Source organism: Babylonia areolata, chromosome 17, assembly GCF_041734735.1.
Source record: "Babylonia areolata isolate BAREFJ2019XMU chromosome 17, ASM4173473v1, whole genome shotgun sequence".
Taxonomy (NCBI): Eukaryota; Metazoa; Mollusca; class Gastropoda; order Neogastropoda; family Buccinidae; genus Babylonia; species Babylonia areolata.
This window is the reverse complement of record NC_134892.1, coordinates 13,528,075-13,541,145: the sequence shown is the minus strand read 5'-3', so window position 1 is coordinate 13,541,145 and position 13,071 is coordinate 13,528,075. Positions and strand designations below refer to the sequence as shown.

The window sequence follows — 13,071 nt, the reverse complement described above, 5'->3', positions numbered from 1 at the left end:
CTGTAACTGTGTAAGATCAGGTCTCCTGCATAATTCATCTATTAATAAGTATCGACTAACTGAGTTATTTTAGACAACTGCTTCTGCAAGGCACGACAATCGTGTCAGTTAACACAATGGTTTCTGTAAGTGTAATATAAATCTAATGTAAATTACTAAATATATGTCTATTGAGATTATAGCTTCTGCATTAAAGGCTGCAATGGCTTTCATCTCAGCAAAATCCATGGACGTAGATACTGAACAGAAGGTCAGCACAGAACCAGATACAAACAAGGTTCTGCTACAACCAAGATGGTTATTGTTGACCTTTGCAAACTGACTGAATCCAGTGCCAAGTACTGGCTTCAGTGGCAATGATGATGATGACGATGATGATGATGGATGATGATGATGAATATGATGACTGAGACTGGACATGGACTTACCGCCATAAATGAAATCTGAATGGGTAATTTCTGACTGTTTTGCAACATTTGCTAAGTGCTGCTTTTGACAAATTCTGTACTGTACAAACTCTGTTCTATATTCCAAAGTTTTTATTTTTTTATTTTTTCATAAAGTATTAGACTTGAGTCACTTTACTTTCCTGTGATTTATATTGTTTATAATAAATAATCTAGACACTACTATTTTTGTGTTTTTTCCCCTTTATTTACATATATATATATTGATGAATCTTAAATCTGGAAAAAAAAAAATATATTGCAGAAATGTTTAGCGATAAATTCCAGTTACAGGGTCTGGATATATATCCCTAAGATGGTTTCCTAAGATTTCAATCTAAATTCTAACACAACTAAATGCCACAAGTCCAAATTAAAAAAAAAAAGGAAGAAAAAAAGAAAAAACAACTGATATATATATATATATATATATATATATATATATCTTCCAAAGAATTCATGGAAAATGGTATGAAAGTTGTGTAAAGCAAAATGAAGACCTCTGTATTGAATTTGAAAGTCCAAGTTTGAAATGAAAAAAAAAACGCCAACTGTTTCTGAAGAATTTTAATTGATCTGTCATAAGGATCCCCCCCCCCCCCCCCCCCCCCCCCGCCCCCCTATGTCCAAAATACTTTATTTCAAGAAAGAAACAAAGAAAGGAGGAACACAGGGATCTTTTGCCTTTTTGCATCTAACTTCTTTTTGCACCTAACTTCTTTTTCCATCTAACTTCTATTAGTTCTAAGTCCAGTTAGTTAGACCTCAAAAAGGGCTCAATAAAATCCAGTGAAATTTGTGTAGCTTTCCATATCAGTGGCGAATAAGATACATCATGAATAATTAAAATATTATAATATAAAAAAACAAAACAGGCAATGTACAAACCTAGTGCACTGTGTCATTTGTCTCCATGAGTATGCACACACACACACACACACAAAAACAATCATGTGAATTAAAAAAAATAAAACCACCCCAAAAACAGTACACTGTATAGCATGAATGTGTAAATTCAAAAATTTTGATGACTGATGTAAGGAAGACTGACTGTGTTCTGAAACGAACTGTACAAAGCAGCAAACCAGCACACACAAATTCTCTTCCCCCACATGCCTACTGTCTCTTTTTAGCTGCACCAAAAAAAAACACCACAGAATATAAATAAGAGGTAAAACAAAGGAATGAGACACTCTTGCACACACACACACACACACACACACACAAATAAAAACAAAAACAAAAACCTCTCTCCTTCATGCACTCAGGCCTCACCTGCACCCGCCAGAGTTTTCCAGGTCACCCGGGGTGATGACGATGACGACGAAGGCGCAGTATCCCCAGACGACCAACACTGACTGGCACTGACCGGGGAGGGGGCCACCTCCCCTGCTGTCCTGCAGCCACCACCCCCACTACCCCCTTTCCTGATCACCGCCTTCTCCTCCGTTACCGTGTCACTCTTCACATACACTTGCGGCAGCGATGGCGACGATGACGATGCCTCTGATGATGTGGTGACCCCCACTGCGGCGGGTGGCACCTGGAACTCATCAGGGTGGTACAGCATCAGGTGAAGGGGCACGCTCCCCGAGGACGATGATGCCGAGCTGGGAGACTCTGATGATGCCTGGGAGTGGGAGGGGGATGTTGGAAGGGGTGGGGGTGTAGAATGCACCGACTTGGGAGACGCTGAATGTTGGGACGACGGGGACGGCTGACCCGGGGAGTGCAGAGACGGTAACCGTGACTTGTGAGGGGGGCTGGACAGTGAGGGAGACCTCACGCCCTGCGGCAGGTGGGGGGAGGAGGAAGGGTTTGACGAACCAAGGGAGGAAGGGACCACCGGGGAGCGTGGGGAGGGTAAACGGGAGTGCTGCGAGGGGGCAGGGGAGTGCGTGGGGGGGCTGCAGACGGTGGGGGAGCGCGGAGAGGGTATGTGAGATCGCTGAGATGTGGGGGGGGAGGTGGGCAGGTTGCCGGAAATGATGGGAAGGTCCTCCCGCTGGAACTTGAGCGCGCTGTCCGACTGGGAGGCGGCACGGGGGCGACCCCCGGCGCCAGAGTACCCCCCCGTGTGTCTGGGCGAGGACGGGTCCCTGCTGTAGTCCGAGGACTGGGAAAGTCTTCTGTGGGGACTGTCACCCGGTTGTCCCCCCCTGCCACCACCACCACCACCACCCGAGGATGCTGCTTGGCGAGACGAGTACGCCTCCCCTGTGTGATAGTGTGGGGGGAAAGTCCTGGAAGACTCCTCACTGTAACCATACCTATCTGTCCTGATGGCACCGAAACCTTCGTCCCTCTCGGTCATGTTCACCTGATCCCCGTGTTGCAACTTAACATTCCCACCCCTGCGACTCTCCCCACCTTCCTCCCCCTTCCCAAACAGAGGGCTCTGTTTCCAGTGCATGTCCTGGGAGGACAGCAGTTTGTTTTCTGGGACGGACGCACTGGTGCGTTCTACAATGCGGAGGGAACCGCTGGAGTCCGATCGAGGGCTGCTCTGCGAAGGTGAGTTTGCTGTCGTCGTCTTCTGCTTTCTGTTCAGTTTCATCGCAAACTGGGCGCCGACAGGCTCCAAGCAGTGAACGATCTCGATGCTGTCATCACTGTTGTCGTCCACATCGGATGAGCTGGAAGAGCTGCACGAAGACGAGGAGGATTTCTCCTGTCGCTTCACCATGCACACGCCCGCAGACAGTTCAGACTGAGACAGTGGGTGGTGGTGAATTGCCGCGTTTGAAATGTTGGAATCGAACCTGCCATCACCCAGTTTCGATCTGGGGCTGCCGACCTCCGGTTTTCCCATACCCATATCCGACCCTGGGTTCCTGGCATGCCACATGGGGTCCGGCTCCTGTCTGGCTGGAGGAGGAGCGTTGATGAATCTCCGGCGAGGGCTAGGCGGCATCATGGGCACAGAGTCCGCGAAGGCTTCCCCTCCCTGGGGCCAAGGACTGCTGTCGGAGGGCAGGTTCCCAATCAGGAAGGACTGCATGGCCGCTGGGGGGCTGCCACCTCCTCCGCTCACCGGCGAGGCACCTTCAGGGAGCGTGTCTTCCAAAATACCCTGCCCCGAATAGAACCCTGGACCCCGGTCCTCTTTGGAAGTCTTCTGCCGCTTTCTGATGATGGCGTAGTCCGGGTAGTCTGGGTGTGAGCTGTAGCCGCCGTCCGGCTTGGCCTTCAGGACTTCAGCAGGATGATGGCCTGGCACCGGGTAGGACTGGGACATGGGAGGCTCCCGGCTGTCGGCGCCCAGACTGCGGCTGTCGGAGACAGAGCGAGGGAAAACCTCTGGTCCCGAGGACTGCACCGGGGTCACAGCCTCCCCGAGGGTTGTTGACGTATCGGAGAGGTAATCGTCCTGCTGTCTCTCGGACGCTGACGCGTCCGGGCCGGTTCCGTGTGAGGACAGGTTATCCTCGGATATGTGGAGGGGGGTGAGGGAGGAGGAGTCACTGTCACCGTGCCGAGAGTATCCCTCCTCCTCCAGCTGAATGGCGCGCTCCACCTTCTGATGGAAGGCTGTGTCAATCTGGGCGTTGATGTCACGCAGGGTGCGGCCCAGGGTGCTCTCCCCTTCCAGGCTGTCAAGGGAGGTGCTGCGCCTCCACCGGGGATCCTCCCTCACCGGGGACTCGTCCTGGGCCGTCCCCGTCCCTGTGCCACCGAAGCTGTTGACTGACTGTGAGAGCTCGCTGAGGGTCATGGACGACAGGAGGTCACTCTGGCTGGCTGTGATGTTCTCCAGTGACTGGGCGATGTCCGAGGGCACGCTCAGGCACTTGGACATGTTCCCCTTCTGCAGGGATCCCAGGATGTGCTGGGCCAGCTGTCGCTGTTGACTGCGAGAGGGGATTGGTGGCCGTGCGGAGTCAGCTGGTCCCTCTGGAAACTGAGCGTTCCTGTTCAGGTCTGCACTCTCAGAGGGCATCACCTCCACCCTTCGTCTGACCACCTGAGTGCTTGGGGGAGAGTCTGTGCCGGCGTTGGAGTGGGGGACACGCTCTCTGTGTCTGTGGACCACCTGACCTGTCCCTTCCCCCCTGCCTTTCTCGTTGTCCAGCTTGGCGTGCTTTGCTTCGGGCTCCGAGTGGTCTTCGTTGTTGTCGTGGAGATAGAACTGGGCGGTGGAGGACAGCTTGCTGTCCCACTTGTCCATCACCTCTTGCATGTCCGTCGGGGACCGTACCCCCCTACCCCTCTCCTCCTCCTCGTCCCTGTCCTCATCCGACACAATCTCCGCGTAGTCATGGTAACGCGACACAAAGAACTTTGTCCTCTCGGCAGTAGGGCCATTGTTGTTCTTCTGCTCCTGCCTGGAGGCGGAGGCAGTGATGGTGGTGGTGGGGGGGCTGGCGGAAGAAGAGAACTCCACCACCCCGTTCCTCCCCTCCACCAACACCTTCTCCACCTCCCCTCTGTGCCCACCACCACTCTCCAAAGGAACCTTCTCCGGCGACCTCGGGGAGTAGACCATGCCCCCCCGCGACTGCATCGCCATCTGCTGGAGCCGCGCCTTGATGGCTGCGTCGATGTCGATGCCCAGGCTCGAGTCCGACGGGGGCGTGAGCAGACTGCTGTCTGAGTTCGGCGACGCTGACAGACTGTCCAGCTGCGGCTGCGAGGATGCTTTGCTGGGGGAGCTGTGGGCAGAGGAGGAGGTGGTGGTGGTGGCTCCACTGCTGTACTGGTGGCGGTCCTGCCGAGGTGTGCTCGGGGCCGATGGGGTGCGGCGGTGCAGGGGTTTGCGGGTCGAATCCCCTCTGACGAAGGACTGCTTGTAGTAGGATGGGTCTTGCTGTTGTCGGTTCGCTCCCCTGGGTGGGTGGCCTCCTGATGGTACTATGGGCACTGGAAAAAAAACATTTTTTTTTTTTAAGTGGGAGTTATTAAGTTTTAACTCTTTCCAACCCAGGAAGAGAGAGAGAGAGAGAGACACAGAGAGAGAGACATAGAGAATGAGAGAGAGAGAGAGAATAATTAAAAATCAAATGGTAATCAGGAAAAGAGAAATCTTGCCACATTAATTCAGACTGGAAAAAAAAAAAGTCACAAGAAAACTGCAGGTTTTATTCTTTGTAAGATCGCTTTTACAAAGGCTTTACCAAAGAAAGAAAAGTGCCGTTTACAAAAATACTACATTTTTTCCCTAAAAAAAATATCTTTCTTATTATCTCAATATCAAACTGTCACTTTTATCCAAGTATGGCAACTTAAATCATTCTTATTTCTGTTGTGATTATTAATAACATTACTACTGTTGTTAGGAGAAACCGTTTTCAGGAGTGCTCGTAACACCACCATCAACCACATTCTGGTTATCTTAATATTAATATCAGTGTAACTCATGCTACTTTCATGTCAAGATGAGTACAACTGTTGTGTTATTTTCATATCAAGATCAGTATAACTCATGTTATTTTCATGTTACAATTAGTATTCTTATCAGAACCCAGGCAACCTGACAAAAATTATCAAAACAGCGCAATTAAAATGACAATTATTTCCATCATATTTGGGTAAAACATCAGTCCAGTCCAACCATACATTACAATGTTACATAAGCAGTGCAGCTAACAAGCAACAGCAAAAAACAAACAAAAAAAAAAAAAAAAGCATCAGCCACCTGATTTGACTTCAAATACAGAGAAAAGAAAAACCCACTGTTAGATTCTAATTCAGAGCTAAACCAGTAAAACAAACAAACAACAACAAAAAAAACCCACAAAAATTATACCAAAACAAAGGCAATGACATTCTTTAATAATAAATTACTTTTTTTTTTAAGAATCAACTACAACACCGCATTAAAAAAATAGAAATAGAACAAATACAAAGGTGTCAATATTCTTATATGATTATTTTTTTAAATCTCAGCTAAAACACCACATTTAAGGGCAACCTCCAACATTGGTGGTATGCAGAGATGCCAACCCCTGTCAAGTGTTAGAAGGAACAATCAGGAAATTTGGTTGGAACATTCTGACGGGCGCAATAGCCGAGTGGTTAAATTGTTGGACTGTCATTCTGAGGGTCCCGGGTTCGAATCACGGTGACGGCGCCTGGTGGGTAAAGGGTGGAGATTTTTACGATCTCCCAGGTCAACATATGTGCAGACCTGCTAGTGCCTGAACCCCCTTCGTGTGTATATGCAAGCAGAAGATCAAATACGCACATTAAAGATCCTGTAATCCATGTCAGCGTTCGGTGGGTTATGGAAACAAGAATATACCCAGCATGCACACCCCCGAAAATGGAGTATGGCTGCCTACATGGCGGGGTAAAAACGGTCATACACGTAAAAGCCCACTCGTGTGCATACGAGTGAACGCAGAAGATGAAGAAGGAGGTTGGAACATTCTGAATTTATTAGGAACACTCGAACTCTGAGCCACATCAGTAAACCTACATTTTATCTACAGGCTTAATCCACCGGGCATGGACGCTGCTTGACTGAGACGCAACTTAATTTAGCCAGGTTCTCTCTTGATCTGGCAAATGATTAAGCTGACTGGTCCACTCAATGCTGTTTCAATGTAAACATGCACACGATTAGCTGAGCATCATCACATGAGACCAAGATTAGTAGTGACGGCCCTGGTCCCGTCATCGATAGGTCTAGAGCATCTGGGCAGTGTTACAACAGGAAAGCATATGACCATGCTATGTAATAGAAAATGAACTCGTCGGAACAATTCTGACACTGGCGTAACGTCAGATCACACTGCGATCTAGTGTAACAAAATATGGCAAAATCGTAACAGTTGGCATCTATGGGAAGGGGGGAGTGGGATGATGGGGTCAACTTTTTTCTTTTCTGTTTATTCTTGGAGGCTTAGGGGGAGTGGGTGGGTGGGTGGGGGGTGGGGGGGGGGCATGCTTCCATCCACCAAATGTTCCCTGCAGTCTGACCTGTGGGGGGTGCCAGGCTGGACACCTGCCCAGGTGCAGCAGGAGAAGGAAGCTCAAGGTGCGGAGAGGTGTGATAACGAGGGTGAAGGATGGCGGAAGCGTCCGAGGACAGAGAGCGTTTGTGGTAGGGGGACAAAAGCTCGTCTACAACACACACACACACACACACACACACACACACAAGCAAAGCCCCGTGCACGCGCACACGCACACACACACAAGCAAAGCCAAACATACACACATGCATACACTCACACACACACACAAGCAAAGCCAAACATACACACATGCATACACTCACACACACACACAAGCAAAGCCAAACATACACGCACACGCATAAAAAGCTTTTAGGACTAAAAACAAAGCAATGGAAAAAAAAAAAACCAACCAGGAAGCTTCAGCTATATAAAACTAAATCATTAATTATAATAAATGAAGCTTCAGCAAAATTAAAACAGGCACAACTGCTAAGCTCTCTACACATAACTATATAAATGAATAAATAAATACGTGAGCTATCAATATAAACAAATAAAACTTAAGGAATGTGAGTAAAAAGGCTGAATCAGCCCATCAAAATATTAGGCGTCAATAAATAAAAGCCTCAAGTTACGGACTAAAACAGCAAAAATTATCAAAGAAAGACACACATCATCTTCCGACTCAATAATCAAAAGAAAATAAGCGTTGAAGCAACTATTTTATTCATGTTATACAAACACATACGCACACCACTGCTCCCATTCCATTAAAAAGGAAAATATTAAGCACCAAAGCACGTATTTCACTCTTGATATGCTAAGCGCAAAATTCTGCATTCACACACAAACTCTTTTAGTATTATCATTATCATCATCATCATTATCATTTCTCTCTCATCACCTCTCACACACTATAATCATCGACCCTCCATCTACCCCTAACATGTCATCTTTTGACTTGCTTACTGTCCATACCTTTCAAATCAGAAGTCAGTGCCCAAATTTAAACATAAACAAAGCAGACAGATGGCTGAGAGAAAAAAACAAAAGCAAAAAAACACAAAATTTAAAAAGAACAACTCCCGACTGTCAAAGAAAGAAAAAAAAAAAGAGGACATTTAAGTCTTTCTCCCTCCCGCCTTCTCCGTTCTTCTCTCTAACATCAGTAAGGTATCCTCTTGACAAATGATTTTTTTAAATATATTAAATATATACCTATGTGTGTGTGTTTGTGTTCTTTGCAATGTCACTTCTAATGAATCACAATCACACAAGCAAAACTCTCTACACTCTTCCAGTTCATGCTACCAAGCACTCTCAACCTAAGTCACAAATTACTCATTCAAACAACTTAACCCACCCCACTCCCTCTCCGTTCACACACACACACACACACACACACACCACACACCAGTAGGTATCAAACAAACATAAAGCTTCCTCAGGCCTGCGCAAGTACACAACTCATTCCCTTTGTAAGCAAACATTTAGTACTTCAACACAGTTTCATTTTCAAGGAGGTGTAAAAATATGATACACTGATCCATATTACATAAACCAAACCAAAATCTTCTACAATAATAGATCCATATTACATAAATCAAACCAAAATGCTTCAACAACCATATTAAATCTATAACAAAAAAAACTAAGCATAAATATATATTCTGCTGTCTAAAAAACACAAAGAAAACTACTGGTAAAATAAAAATGGAAAAAGAAAAAAAACAAACAAAACAAATCACCAGAACCAACCTTTCTTGGCACCCTCTGAAAACCCCATGCTGGACGAAGTCTGGCTGCAGATGCTGCTTCGCGCCGACGTTGCCATCGACAACAGCGACTCCGCCGATTTGGCGCTGCGCAGTCGGTGCTTCCAGTTGTGGACGTCTTCCTCCGTCAGTGCTTTGGCCTTGAGTGATTCCAAGGGCTTCTCGTCTCCTGGGATCAAGACCATTGTTCCATAGGTTAAGACAGAAATGCAACGACAGGGAGTAAGAAACACAACAAATAAGAAAGAAGTGCAGCAACAGGGAACAAGAAAGTAACCCAACAACAGGAAACACGAAAGAAAAGCAACAACAGGGAATAACAAGTGCAGCAACAGGGAAACAGAAAGGATCTCAACAACACTGAATAAGAAAGGCAGTAACAGGAAATAAGAAATGAAAAACAACAACAGAAAATGAGAAAGAGAGGCAATAACTGGGAACAGAAAAGAACCACAACAACAGGGAATAAAGGAATCCAACAAGAAATGAGAAAGACATGCAACAATAGGAAAATGTTTGAAGATCAAAATAAATAAAAACAAGTAAATAATATGTTAAATATAAAAAAACAAAAACAGCATCAAACCACTAAAGATGAAGAAAGAAATTTGAACAAGAACTGTCAAATGAATTTTTACCCTCTGAAATCATATATACCATTCTTCCTAAGACTTACTAGTGCAGACAATGGCAGGAGTCTGATTCTTGTCCTCTGAAAATGGCCAGTAAAGGATGGACGAAAATGAAAGTCCTCTAATTACCTCCCTTCATCTGTGGGTAGCATAAAAACCAAAGGCCAAGGTACCCACTCTCATCCTTCCATACAATAAAACGTGCACAATAGAATTACAGAACTAAAAAAAAAAAAATAGTATGGTTACTACTGTCAAAAGCCAATCCCCTAAGGAATACAGGCAAGCCTGTCAATTTGACTCTGTGGAAAATATAAAATGAAAAAACAGGCAATAATTCTTCATGGGAAATACTGTGCAAATATGTGTGCAAGCACTCAGTTATTTCCAGGTTGAAATTTCATGTTAATGAATATTTGCTATCAAAAAGGCAATGTGACGGACAGTACAGCAGCAATGGTTGCAGCAAGTGATGTATGAAGCGACATTCAGCTCTCCCTTTGATGAGACACAGCCTCAACAGGCAGAGGGTGGTACTTTATACGACTTCGTTTTCTCACAACACTAACAAGTGTGTAGTAACTGCACCCACAAAGAACGGATCAAGAACTGAACTCTTCTATGGCTATTTGTTCACTCCGGGCTTAACGTTGACATCCAATTTTCAGTTTTCTGATTGATGTTTCTGTTCGTTCAATGCAAGGGTGTTGCACACAGTTGAATTCTTCTGTGGTTGAACAAGCGAGAGGAAACAAAAACATCACAGACACTAAGGGAACTGTTGGGGAAACAAGATCTATTCCCTCACTTTGCCACAGACACTAAGGGAACTGTTGGGGAAACAAGATCTATTCCCTCACTTTGCCACAGACACTAAGGGAACTGTTGGGGAAACAAGATCTATTCCCTCACCTTGCCACAGACACTAAGGGAACAGCTCGGGGAAACAAGATCTATTCCCTCACTTTGCCACAGACACTAAGGGAACAGCTGGGGAAACAAGATCTATTCCCTCACTTTGCCACAGACACTAAGAGAACTGCTGGGAAAACAAGATCTATTCCCTCACTTTGCCACAGACACTAAGAGAACTGTTGGGGAAACAAGATCTATTCCCTCACTTTCCCACAGACACTAAGGGAACTGCTGGGAAAACAAGATCTATTCCCTCACTTTGCCACAGACACTAAGGGAACTGTTGGGGAAACAAGATCTATTCCCTCACTTTGCCACAGACACAAAGAGAACTGCTGGGGGAACAAGATCTATTCTCTCACCTTGCCACAGACACTAAGGGAACAGCTCGGGGAAACAAGATCTATTCCCTCACTTTGCCACAGACACTAAGGGAACAGCTCGGGGAAACAAGATCTATTCCCTCACTTTGCCACAGACACTAAGGGAACAGCTGGGAAAACAAGATCTATTCCCTCACTTTGCCACAGACACTAAGGGAACAGCTCGGGAAACAAGATCTATTCCCTCACTTTGCCACAGACACTAAGGGAACTGCTGGGAAAACAAGATCTATTCCCTCACTTTGCCACAGACACTAAGGGAACTGCTGGGAAAACAAGATCTATTCCCTCACTTTGCCACAGACACTAAGGGAACAGCTGGGAAAACAAGATCTATTCCCTCACTTTGCCACAGACACTAAGGGAACTGTTGGGGAAACAAGATCTATTCCCTCACTTTGCCACAGACACTAAGGGAACAGCTGGGAAAACAAGATCTATTCCCTCACCTTGCCACAGACACTAAGGGAACAGCTGGGAAAACAAGATCTATTCCCTCACTTTGCCACAGACACTAAGGGAACTGTTGGGGAAACAAGATCTATTCCCTCACTTTGCCACAGACACTAAGGGAACAGCTCGGGAAACAAGATCTATTCCCTCACTTTGCCACAGACACTAAGGGAACTGCTGGGAAAACAAGATCTATTCCCTCACCTTGCCACAGACACTAAGGGAACTGTTGGGGAAACAAGATCTATTCCCTCACTTTGCCACAGACACTAAGGGAACAGCTGGGGAAACAAGATCTATTCCCTCACTTTCCCACAGACACTAAGTGAACTGTTGGGGAAACAAGATCTATTCCCTCACTTTGCCACAGACACTAAGTGAACTGTTGGGGAAACAAGATCTATTCCCTCACTTTGCCACAGACACTAAGGGAACAGCTGGGAAAACAAGATCTATTCCCTCACTTTGCCACAGACACTAAGGGAACAGCTCGGGAAACAAGATCTATTCCCTCACTTTGCCACAGACACTAAGGGAACTGTTGGGGAAACAAGATCTATTCCCTCACTTTGCCACAGACACTAAGGGAACTGCTGGGGAAACAAGAACTATTCTCTCACCTTGCCACAGACACTAAGGGAACAGCTGGGGGAAACAAGATCTATTCCCTCACCTTGCCACAGACACTAAGGGAACTGTTGGGGAAACAAGATCTATTCCCTCACTTTGCCACAGACACTAAGGGAACTGCTGGGGAAACAAAATCTATTCCCTCACTTTGCCACAGACACTAAGGGAACTGCTGGGGAAACAAGATCTATTCCCTCACTTTGCCACAGACACTAAGGGAACAGCTCGGGAAACAAGCCAAGGAAGCGAAAGAATCTGAGCGCATTGGTTTGAATCCCAAAGTCGCCAGTATTTTTTCCCCCTCAAATAGACCTTGAGTGGTGCTCGGGACGGACACTCGTCATTTGGCTGAGATGATAAACCAAGGTCCCCTGTGCAACATGGACTTAGCGCACGTAAATGAACCCACACAAACAGAAGGGTTGTCCCTGGCAAAATTCTGCATAAAAACCCACTTTGATAGGAAAACAAATAAAACAGCAGGCAAGGAAAAATACAAAAAAAAATGGGTGGCGCACTCAAACATAGCGAAGCACTCTCCCTGTGGAGAGCAGCCCAAATTTTTTTCACGCAGAGAAATCTGTTGTGACAAAAAAGAGTAATTACAATACAATATATGTACAATACAATTCTCTTCTTCGTTCGTGGGCTGCAACTCCCAAGTTCACTCGCATGTGCACAAGTGGGCATTTCCATCTGTAACCATTTTAATCCCGCCATGCATGCAGCCATACTCCATTTTCCGGGATGTACAATACAAGATCTATTCTCTCACCTTGCATGCTCCCTTTCCTGGGTTTCTTGATGCTGCCGGAGCGAGGTTTGGAGAAGATGGATTTCCAGCCGCCGCTCACTGGGGATTTCTTCCCCTTGTTGGACGCCTTCCCCGCCTTTTTCCTGTTGCAAACAGATTTCAAATCATTTGCTGAGTGGAA

The 13,071-nt window shown here is 46.2% G+C and overlaps 1 protein-coding gene across 2 annotated transcripts in view; it reads right to left on the bottom strand.

Annotated features, from left to right (window-relative positions):
- LOC143291666 (uncharacterized) overlaps nt 1-13,071 on the bottom strand; it is a 120,584-nt gene that overhangs the window by 5,746 nt on the left and 101,767 nt on the right. The window contains exons 18-21 of one of the 2 annotated variants that reach the window (XM_076601665.1): nt 12,912-13,033; nt 9,107-9,292; nt 7,368-7,511; nt 1,722-5,306 (exon numbers count right to left, since the gene is read on the bottom strand). In XM_076601665.1, the coding sequence (XP_076457780.1) occupies nt 1,722-5,306; nt 7,368-7,511; nt 9,107-9,292; nt 12,912-13,033 (4,037 nt within the window). The remainder of the gene's footprint in view (nt 1-1,721; nt 5,307-7,367; nt 7,512-9,106; nt 9,293-12,911; nt 13,034-13,071) is intronic. The other variant, XM_076601666.1, reaches the window with a different exon arrangement.